Consider the following 12,037-nt stretch of genomic DNA (forward strand, 5'->3'; position numbering starts at 1 on the left):
GCACGTGTCTTCTGCTTTGCAGAAACTTTGGACCACCACGTGGTCAACGTGGAGGCCTGTCACGTGTGAAAATGACGAAAAAGAAGTAGAGCGAGCCACTTTGTACACATACGAGACAAAAAGTCCCGGTTTGACTTGAACACCCCTCGTATATCTTACATTCATTACCTTTAAACTCAACTTTCTTGTTTTATTTGCCTTAAATTACTCTTACCTCTTACTCTTAATTACCTTCAACTACTTCAATTTCAAATGATTTACCTCCATTTACATTTACCCTCTTATATCCCTTTTACACGTCCACTTATACCTCTGCCTCGGTGGGGCTTCACCATCTCATACACAGACACGCACGCACACACACACACACATACACAAACATACATACAGCTTTTTCCATTTTGACACTCCTAATGCTAACGGATTAGCAACTGTCCCGAGGCTGAAACACATGAACAGGCGAACACAACACAAGGCTAAAGGTGCCCAAGTACATGGACAATTGAAAGATGACATTGGCAGTAGTCGAACAAGCCAGACAGCGGTAGGATATGAACCACACATCTTTCGATTGCCACATACACGCACGCACGCACGCACGCACGCAAAAAAAAAACAAAAAACAAAAAACAACACACACTATGAGGCAGCGGCATCTGGAGAACGCGATGGAAAGTAATTGTTCTGATACTGAACACAAGCTTCAACGTGCATAAGATCATGAACATTTAAGGATGGCAGTCGTCGTTATTTTCGTCGTTTATGTGTTTCAGCCTCAGAACAGTTACTTTCCACCGTGTTCATCAGATGCCGCTGCCTCGTAATATGTTGTACCCACTGATCTCTATGTATAAAGGCTGGATCCCGCTTGGGAGAGGGGCTCGTGGGGGAGAGGCGTGCCTTCGGGCCGCCATGTTGGGAGGCCCTAAAGCGAAGTGTGCGCCCATAGAAAACAATGGGAGGCAACAGAGATTGTGAGTATTTATTGCGCTGCTAGCATTGATCGTTGTTTGTCATCACACAATTTTGTAAGGTAGCAGTATACTGATGTATCCTAACAGTGTTTCACAGGTGTCCTGCCGTTCGATTCGTAATTACGTTATGTTTTGCATTCCGAAACTAGACCGTCACTGCAGTGCAGCGCTGAGGATTGTACAACAGCACGTTTCCCAGCCAATATTTCAATAAGAGACGACTTGAGGTTAACAACAACCTTGTATATAATATCCCGTACTGCGTTCTGGACAAAAATTGTTCCATAAAGAACGGTCCGGGAAAAGATATACTCGCATGGCAGAAAGAGATCGTTCTGTAGAATCACAGCCGTTGTTTTAGCCGTGTATGCGTTTAGTATGATTTATATCAAGCATCGCCTTAGAAAGAATCTTTTAGTAAACGACAGCGGTGCTTTGCCTCGCAAATATGGACACACCGAAGCAGCCCAAATAATTACTTCACGCAATTAGATCACACTCGTTAGGACAGTTAATCGGAAGCTTAATCAACTAAGTTACTTAGAAAGTGGTAACACCTCCTTGAGACACAGGACTTATCTCTTTTTGAAGTACAGCCCTTCTATGTTTGTTTGCTTCTTCCTTTATTTGTTCTGATTATTTGCAGGCGCGGTTGTGCCAAACTGAATGTCCTTCTCCAGCACTCACATGCTTTTGTTGAATACAACTGCAGCGTGAGAAACGCTGCTTGGGGACGGGGTCCTGCTATCCAGTGCTGACTTTGTCATGCTTGTTATGTGGAGCATGTTCCAAAAGATGCAGCTTCACGCATGGTCTTCAAATTGCAACAGGACTATTTGGAGGTTGAAACAGTTGTGATTTTGTCATTTTGGCCCTCGTGTACCCAGTCTGTGAAACGCAAACAAAAAAGTCTAACACGATATGCTTTTGTAATGAAGATCACTGATGATGAGTAAAGAGAATATATGAGTTCAGGTTTATTCAATATTTTATATCATTCATTATATTATTCAACATTTTATGTCAAGTTTATACAACATCAAGTTTATTCAAGTTCAAGATTTATTTCTTGCACTTATGCGTTTCAGGATACAATGAACGTGCAGGGAGGTCACAAAAGACTACATTTATTGTTTTGTGCCCTTGCTACAATGGCAATATATATGTTAGGAATGACAATGGTCAGGTACGCTCTCTAAATTTGTAGCACTCAATTTTAGGTTGGAATGAGCAATGAATAGCAACTTCCCCACTGATATTTTCTCATATATGCTAAATACTAAATTTAATGTGATCGAATATGTGATAATATAATAATAATATATAAGAATATAATATGTGATAAATGAATGTGATCAACAGTAGATGTAAACAACATGAGTAGCCAGAGAAGTGCATTCTCAATAAATAATTGTCTTCTTATAGCGTATGTGTGCATGCCTATTAACTGAAACAATTATCACAGTTCCCTGACAAGTTTTAATTTCTGAGAGTGTACTGTAGAAGCTGCTTAGATCTACAACAGTTCATACAAGGTATTATATACTGTGAATGCCTTTAAAAATCCCATGTGACACATATCCCTTTACTTTCTGGAGGTGCTGCGGTAGTCAAAGTTTGCGGGCATTACGCAGGTTCTGCACCCATTTCTTGAGTATGTTGAGGCAGCTGTGAAGTAACCTGCATTGATGATGATTATTCCAACTTTTATGGTGCATCGACAACAAAGGAAATAATACATCAGAACATTGGTTTAGGTGCAACCAGTTAAAAATGAATATGTTGTTTAATAAATGCATTGGACAAATGTTAAAACATCAGTTTAAAACATGGTTTACAATCCCTGTATCTTCTAATAACTAAAAAGATTAAAAACTATTCTAAAAAGAATATGGGGAACTCTTCTAAAAAGAATTATAATCTCTAATTATTATATTGCTGGGTGAACGAGCCTAAAGTGTAAGGTGTGTTTCTGATGTGAACATGTAAGAAAATATGCAAAACTGAGAGAGGCTAACCACAGTGCGTGCACTGAGGTTGTTCCTTCCTGTAAAGTAGAAACCAGTGGATGAGGAACGTGATACTTACCTGTACACCCAGCCGTATCACACTGCACAGATTATTCACTGGGCAGCCCTCATGACGAAACCTGTATTGAGAGACCACTTTTGCCTTAAAACTGCTACAAATAGCGCGACACGCTACAAATTATTACTATCGTAACAAGCTGACGATACAGCTCAGACACAAAGGCGTTATTCAAGTCGCGCCACACCACCGTTACGTAGGATTCACAAATCAAACTTTGTCACAAATAAAAAAAAAAAGTCACAAAAAATAATCTTTGTCACAAATCAAACCAAGGCACAAAACAATACCAATACATGAAAAAAATGTGACAATCGTGGTCTTATTATGACGTAATACCGAACTTGTGCGCGAAGGTAATTCAAAGAAATGACTGTGGCACTTGCTTCCGCAGAGAACACCGTGTACCATGCTAGCAACGCATGCAAAAAAGCGCTCGAGTGCTCGCACATATATTGATGACAACACTACCTGTGTAGTATAACATGTTCTTTCAAGCATATTATGCACTCAAACTGTATTTGCCGCCGGGTAAAATGCAAGTGTGCTCGATTGAACGTCGGAAGAGCGATCAAGCAACCTGCATCCAGTGCTCGTTTTGGGCAAAAAAAAAAAACACTTCATAATGGTCAAATAAATGTACAGAATGGACGCCTATTTATTCCTTGATGAAGAGTGACTCACCTGTATAAGTTTAGGCCCTGTAACCTTGCCAGTACGGTTGGTACGACCGTAATTGCAAGAAGTTGCCATGATCGCTGCGGCGGCTGTTGTGGGCACCGTAAGATGGCGGTCGGTTTCTTCACGCTCGCGCTCCCTATCCGCGATCCAGCCTTTTACAATCGAGATCAGTGGTTGTACCTGTGTGTGTGTGTGAGACGAAGAAGAAATGTTGGACGGAATGTGATGAGAGTGAGTGGGTGTCCCGTTAGTTACATGAAATCCCTTGGTAAGCAGATGCCAGTGTAGCGTAATTGGTTATTAAAGGGGCCACCAAACATTTCTGAAATAATGACACCTCATGAAAGAACACAGGTCATAATACCCAAATATACATTTCGTTCGGCTATTGACTAATCGATCGGCTAATCGATCTTGCTTTCAGTCGACGTATACGCCCATGTAAACGCGCCTATTGACCCATATAACTGCTTTCAAAGATGAGTAACCAGCGAGCCCCTCTCCACCACGCATACGTCACATGGCTACGTAGTGTTTTGCCGTCCAATCGGGGGGCCGAGCTGCGCACATGACGTTTCGAATTAGCAGCCAATAAACATGTGAGTCGGAGCCACTGATCTCTATGTATAAAGGCTGGATCGCGCATGGGAGAGGGGCTCGTGGGGGAGAGGCACGCATTCGGGCCGCCATATTGGGAGGCCCTAAAGCGCTGTGTCTGCCCATAGAAAACAATGGGAGGCAACAGAGATTGTGAGTATTTATTGCGCTGCAGGCGTTGATCGTTGTTCGTCGTCACACAATTTTGTAAGGTGCCAGTATACTGATGTATCCTAACAGTGTTTCACAGGTGTCCTGCCGTTCGATTCTTAATTACGTTATGTTTTGCATTCCGAAACTAGACCGTCACTGCATGCAGCGCTGGGGATTGTACTACAGCACGTTTCCCAGCCAATATTTCAATAAGAAACGATGTGAGATTAACAACGACCATGTAATAATCTCCCGTGCTGCGTTGTGGACAAAAATTGTCCCACAAAGAACGGTCCCAGAAAGGATATACCCGCATGGCAGAAACAAATCGCCCCGTAGAATCACAGCCGTTGTTTTAGACAGGCGTATGCGTTGTGATTTATATCAAGCAAGAAAGGGTCTTTTAGTGAACGACAGTGGTGTGTTCGACGTAATGCCTCGCAAATATGGACACACCGAAGCATCCCAAACAATTACTTCACGCAATTATCACGCTTAGGCCAGTTAATCTAGGTAAATGTATGTAAACTTAGTCAAGTTACTTAGTAAGTGGTAACACCTCCTTGAGACACAAGACATATCTCCTTTTCAAGTACAGCACTTCTTTTTTTGTTTGTTTCTTCCTTCATTTGCTCTGATTATTTGCAGGTGAAATTGAATGTCCTTCTCGCGTACTCCCATGCTTTTGCTGAATAGAGCTGCAGCGTGAACAAAGCTGCGTAGGGACGGGGGCCTGCCATCCACTGCTGACTTTGTCATGCTTGTTATGTGGAGCACGTTTCAAAAAAATGCAACTGCACATCTGAAACTCCAATCATTATCATCGTCATCTAAAAGGGAGTGTGGTAGCACTGCCGTGAAACCAGGCATGATTTCTGAAGATCTCCTCTATGACACTTTCCGCAGTTTGCACACTTTTCTTCAGCGTGAGTCTCTCTCATAGGAGTCCAGTCTTCCATTTTAATGTGCGAGGGCTCTCTTGCACTACGAATATACGGTTTCCAAACTGCAACATGACGATTTGGAGCTTGAAACTGGAGCCCTGGTGTACACTGTCTATGAAATGATACTAACTGAATCATGTCAAACGTGATGTTTAGTGGAAGATGGCTTTCTTGGTTGTGCATTCTGCATGACAAAGATGTAACACGATATGCTCTTGTAAAGAAGATAAGTGATGTTATGCTCTGTGAATAAAGTGAATATACATTTTTCAAGTTCAACATTTATTCTTGCATATATGCATTTCAAGATACAATGAATGTGCAGGGAGGTGACAAAACAATACGTTTATTGTTTTGTGACCTCCCTGCAATGACAATATATATCTCAGGAATAACAATGTACAGGTAGACTATGTAAATTTGTTGCACCCAATTTTCATACATGCTGAATTTTAAATTTTTGTTTTGCTGCCTATGTGTTCAGTGTATTACAAATTGCTTAATGCAATCCACACTTTGTTAATTTCAAGGACATAAGTAGAGTAGACAAGCGAGCTGGTGTATACGATTGAACGGAAACATCTCCTTGAGTCTGAGGAGCAACGAAGGGGGGGGAAAACTACACAGGACGGACACGCTCCCATCTACGATATTCCTACCTTGAAGGAACCGCCACTTCGACACCATAAAATATTCAGTACAGAGAGTTCCAAAACTACAGAGAGTTCCAAGAGGCCGAAGGTAAACCTACAGCTGCATGAATGTTATCAAGAGTAGTGCATTCTCAAGAAATAATTTTCTTATAGCATATATGTGCATGCCTATTAACTGAAACAATGATCACAGTTCCCCAACAAGTTTTAATTCCTGAGGGTGTATACTGTAGAGGTGGGCTAGATCTACAACAGTTAATACAAGGTATTATATACTATGAATACCTTTAAAAATCTCATGTGACACATATGCTTTTACCTTTTGGAGGTGCTGCGGTGATCGAAGTTTGTGGGCACTGCTCAGGTTTTGCACCCATTTCTTGAGTATGTCGAGGCAGCTCTGAAGGAGAGAACACTGGTTAGGATGCAACTAGTTAAAAATAAATATGTTGTTTAGCAAAAGCATTGCATAAATGTTTAAAACATCAGTTTAAAACGGGCTTTACAATCCCGATTTCTTTTAGAAATTGCAACGTCTAAACGCTGTTTTAAAAAGAATTATAGCTTCATCACCAAGACAATGCTGGGTGAAGGGGCCTAAGGTGCATATAAAACTCTCTCAAGTGATGTGATTCATGATGTGAACATGTAGAGAGAATGGGCAAAATTGAGAGAGGCTCATCACAGTGCGTGCACTGAGATGATTCCTCCCCGTAAAGTAGGAACCCGTGGATGAGGAACACATGATACTTATCTGCATGCTCGATCGCATCACACTGCACAGACGATCCTCTGGGTAGCCCCCGTGAGGAAACTTGTATTGAGAGACCACTTTTGAAACACTGCTACAAATAACATAAGAAGCTACAAACTATTATTAACATTATTAATTATTAATAAAAATTATTATTATCGCAACAAGCTTACAACATAGCTCAGACACAAAGGCGGTATCTATAAGTCACACCACACCAACGTTACGTAGGATTCTTTGTCACAAATCAAACCAAGGCACAAAACAATACCAATACATGAAAAAGATTGACTCTCTTGGTCTCATTACGTCGTAATACTGAACTTGTGCGCGAAAGTGGTTCAAAGAAATGACTGTGCACTTGCATCCGTAGAGAACACCGTGTATACCGTGCTAGCAATGCATGCAGAAAAGCGCTCGAGTGCTCGCACATATTGATGACAACACTATCAGTGTAGTGTAACATGTTCTCTCCAGCATATTATGCACTGAAACTGTATTTGCCGCCGGGTAAAATGCAAGTGTGTTCGATTGAACCTCGGAAGAGCGATCAAACAACTTGCACCCAGTGCTGGTTTTGGGCAAAAAAACACTTCATAATTGTCAAATAAATGTACAAAATGGACGCCTATTTATTCCTTGATAAAGAATGACTCACCTGTAGAAATTTCAGCCCTGTATCCTTGCCGTTACGGTTGGTACGACCGTAATTGGAAAAAGTTGCCATGATCGCTGCAGCGACTGTTTTGGGTACAGTAAGATGGCGGCCGGTTGCCGCACGCTCGCGCTCCCTATCCGCGATCCAGCCTTTTACAATCGAGATCAGTGGTCGGAGCGCTCAGTTTGTTTGTGTGAAACGACGTTTTGCGCTCCATGGTTCCGAAATTCAACGTCATGACATCTTCAACATCTCCGGCTGGCGGAAACGTCAACAGTTGGGCTGCTATCACATGACGCGATTCGAACCCGGGCTCCTCCCAGTCACGACGTGACATGGCCAGCACGCTATCCACTGTACCACGCAAGCTGGTGACGCGATGCCGCGTAGCTCAAACCAAAGCACGGCAGCCCAGTTGTCAGAACCATTCGAAGATGACGAAGATGTTCCGTCGCGAACTGTAGTCCCGGATATTCATTCGCACTCGTGGCGTGCTGCGTGCTACTGCCCAGAAAACGTAGTGCGCGTATGATTCCTAAATTGAACTCATTTCTTTTTCAGTTTGAAGCTGTAACTGTTTAGATGTTGAATAGAAGAGGATCCAAGTTCATCTAGTCCAATTCCGCATTTGAGATAAAATCATACGTGGAACACTCGATCGTAATTGGTGAGGAAAGCGCGACGTCAAAATGATGTAAAGTTAGAGCGCGGGGCGGAGCTAAAATGCGGAAGAGTGCAGTGAATATTTCATCCGTATGCAAGCGCCTTTTGTTTTTGAGCGTTAGTAATTGCAAGGGGTTTTCACTGCATAAGTTTCAATAATATAACACAAAGAAATGTGCACCTTTTGTACCTGTTTACGGCCCTTTTAACACACTCGACTGGCAATCGAGAACTGCGTGACTCATAATCCGTCGCTGTCTGGCTTTTTCGACAACTGCCACATATCAACTTACATCTATAGGGTGCTGAGGACGTTGGCGACGATTCTGCTAATGCGTACGGGACCTCTGAACTTCAAGGTAATCTACGCTCCAGAATCCGCGATGACGGCAACATCACTGGGTAATACACCTATCTTGCTGCTGTCTTATCATTGTCTTAAAAATCACCTGTTATCACTGTATCACCTTCGATTTTACAGCAGCACTGGCAAGTTTGACCCTGCTGATTGCGTGGGTTCGATTAATTGGACGTGGGTCAGTGGAAGTGCTTGCACAATCGACTACCTTGCAGCTCCAAGTGCATGGTTTACTTCAGGTACCGTACCTCATATTGCCACTTCCGAATTGATGCAGACAGGTCATAAGGACAAATATTGAAATATCGAAATTCTCGAGAAGGAAATGTAATAAGAAACGACATCGCACGTTACTTTTGTCCTTCGTTGCAGTCATGTCGCTCGTTACTTGTGCTTCCTAATGTCGTTATATTGCTCGTTACCTTCGTTCTATGTAATGCCGTTGCTTTGTTTTTTAATACCCTTACGTGTTGGTCATGGTCATAATTGTCTCGCTGTGTTGAACACCGAATCTATTATTATTTTTTCGGCATTTTTGCCGGCACTCGGCATTTTTGTTTTCCAATGCCTGTCTTTGGTCATTTACTTTCGTTTTGATGGTATTTCTTTATGTCGCTACTTTGATTATATAACGTTTTGTTGTACGTTACAGCCGTTTCACAATGCCTTGAAGTCGCTCGCTATACTTTCGTTCCCTAGTGCCTTCGTGTCCCTTCCGTTCCTTAACGTTGCTATGTCCCTGGATACTTTCGCTCCTTTATGTTCTTATGTCGTTCCTTACCTTCGTTCCTGAATGCCCTTATGCGGCTCGTTAATTCCGTTCCCTAATGCACATGTATCGCTCGTTATTTTCGTTCATTTATGCCCTCATGGTGCTGTTTACTTTCGTTCATTGATACCCTTACGTCACTCATTAGCTCCGTTCCCTATAATGCCCCTGTGTCACTCCTTATTCTTGCGTCCCATAATGCACTAAAGTTTCTGTTCACCTTCGTTTTTTAATGCGCTTATGTCACTCGTTGCTTCCGTTCATCTATGCCCTTATGGTGTTTGTTACTTTCGTTGCTTGATGCCCTTATGTCGCTATTTACTTTCGTTCCCTAATACCGATATATCGCTCGTTACTTTTGTTCCTTAATCCCCGATGTCGCTCGTTACTTTTGTTCCTATATGTCCGGGTGTTGCTCATTCCTTTCGTTCCATAACGCCCTTATGTTACTCTACCTTCGTTCCACGATGCAGCTCGTTAGTCCCATTCCCCAATGCTGATATATCACTCGTTACTTTCCTATTCTCATATTTACCTATGTCCCTTAATGCCCTATTGTCACTGTCTACCTGTGTTCCTTAATGCTTTCATGTCGCTCTTTACTTTCGTTCCCCAATTCTGATATATCACTCGACACCTTCGTTCTCAGATGCTGATATATTCATCGTTACTTTCGTTCCCAAATGCTGATATACCACTCATGAGTTTCGTTCCCAAATGCTGATATATTACTCGTTAGTTTCGTTCCCTAATGCTTACATATCACTCGTTACCTTCGTTCCCAAATGCTGGTATATTACTCGTTACTTTCGTTTCCTAACGCTGTATATCACCCGTTACTTTCGTTCCGTAACGCTGATATATCACTCGTTATTTTCGTTCCTAATGCCTTACTATCACTGTTTACCTTCGTTCCTTAACGTCTTACTATCACTAATGCCCCTTCGCTGCTTAATGCCTTTCTGTCGCTATTTACTTGCTTTCCCTGGTGCCATATGTTTCTCGTTACTTTCTTTCCTTAAGGCCCTAATACCGCTGTTTACCTTAATGTCCTCATGTCTTTCGTTCCTCGCGTTCCTCGATACCCTTTGTCGCTCGTTAAATCCGTTTCCTAATGCCCATATATATCGCTCGTTATTTTCCTTCTGTTATGTCCTGATGTCACTCGCTATTTTCGTTCTGTTGTCGTTCTGTTACTTTCGTACCTTTGTGCACTTATGTCGCCGTTACTTTAGTTCCTCAATGGTCTAATCTCGTTGTTTACCTTCGTTCCTTAAAGGGGTTGGGACACTTTCATAGATATGGTTCATTATACCATGGACGAATTGAAAAAAAAAAGAATTCTTTTACATTTCGTCCTCGGCGAGATACAAGCCCTCGAAGACACTCCAGAGCAAAGCGCAGACGCCAGAGAGCTCAGAGTTGCGTCCATACTCATTGGCAGCCGTAAGCACGTCACTTCCAGTGCGCTGCCTCACAGGCGGCGGCGAGGGCTGTGACGTCAGAACTGCATGAGTTTCGGTACTTGCGGTGCCATGGAGGAAGGAAACACAGGAGCGGCCGTTTCGAACTGATTTCCGTGGGGCCACTCTGGCGGTCGCTGCTGTAAAAACAGCCATTACTTCCTGTCCACCATATTATCCTCTCTAAAGTTTCGGTTTAGCAACGCTTTGTTCCTCGCGCTGCTTTCCATGCTTTTATACTTTTCCAAAGTCATTTACTTGTACAATGTGAACACCATTGCGGAATCAACGTTCTGTTAACGTGTTCTTACCGCGGTTGCGGCTGTCATTCATCAGAAAGCAGCTCTGCCACGGGAATAACGTTTTCTTCGTAAGTACGTACTTGATCGGTTGTTTCGAACCCCTGTCTGCGAGAGAGTCATCTTGAATCGTTCGTTTGCAAGCTGGCGCTGTGCTACAGCTGCAGATTCATTTGATTCCCTCCATTGTTGTACAAGTTTGATTACTGGCATGCTTTAGCTCTTCAGCAAGAAACACACGAAACGCGGCCACGTCGTCACGCAAACGTCGCTGCCACGAATGATGTTTCTAGTCCTGCGTGCTTGTCCTGCAGACCGTGGCTGGTCTTTTAGAAGAAGGGTAAACCAAGAGTAAACATCCGAACACACACAAATAAAACTGGACGCGCGGCATTCATCACAATGCAGATATCTGAACTGCAAAACAATCACGACTCCCGTCGTCTGCTTTGGGAGCTGGCCTGCGCATGCTCTTGGGGTCACGTGAGCGGTCACATGGTAGACAGGAGCACCCCAGAATGCAATGCGAAGGCTTGCACGCCCGTCCCAATGGCAAACAGTTGGAAGGGCCTCTCCTATGTTTCTTTCCTCCATGCGCGGTGACCACTTTCCCCGCTTCTATTGCACTCTTCGCTGTGAAACTTTCAATGCACGTTCATATCAATGCAAAGAAACGTCTTTTATGTTGATCTGGAGTAACCTGGAATGACCTGTCGCAACCCCTTTTTTCATTGCCCGCATGTCGCTTGTTGCTTCCGCTCCCTAATGCCGTATACCGCTGCTTTCTTTCGAACCTCGATGCCCTTCTGTCACCTATTAGTTCCGTTCCCTATAATGCCCTTCTGTCACTCGTTACTTTGATCCTTGATGTCTCTTCTTACCTTCGTTTTTTGAATGCCCGTTCATCGCTTGTTACTTTCGTTTATCAATGCCATTATGCCGCTCGTTCTTTTCTTACTCGTTGACACCAATCGTGGGGGCAA

General features: G+C 43.0%; 1 protein-coding gene across 3 annotated transcripts in view; it reads left to right on the forward strand.

Moving 5' to 3' along the window:
- Window positions 1-12,037, forward strand: part of LOC135391883 (tectonin beta-propeller repeat-containing protein 1-like) — a 70,269-nt gene that overhangs the window by 27,253 nt on the left and 30,979 nt on the right. For 2 of the 3 annotated variants that reach the window (XM_064622410.1, XM_064622412.1), the window contains exons 9-10: window positions 8,467-8,567; window positions 8,647-8,762. In XM_064622410.1, the coding sequence (XP_064478480.1) occupies window positions 8,467-8,567; window positions 8,647-8,762 (217 nt within the window). The remainder of the gene's footprint in view (window positions 1-8,466; window positions 8,568-8,646; window positions 8,763-12,037) is intronic. The other variant, XM_064622411.1, reaches the window with a different exon arrangement.

The sequence above is a fragment of the Ornithodoros turicata genome, chromosome 4 (genome assembly GCF_037126465.1).
Source record: "Ornithodoros turicata isolate Travis chromosome 4, ASM3712646v1, whole genome shotgun sequence".
In the NCBI taxonomy this organism is placed as follows: Eukaryota; Metazoa; Arthropoda; class Arachnida; order Ixodida; family Argasidae; genus Ornithodoros; species Ornithodoros turicata.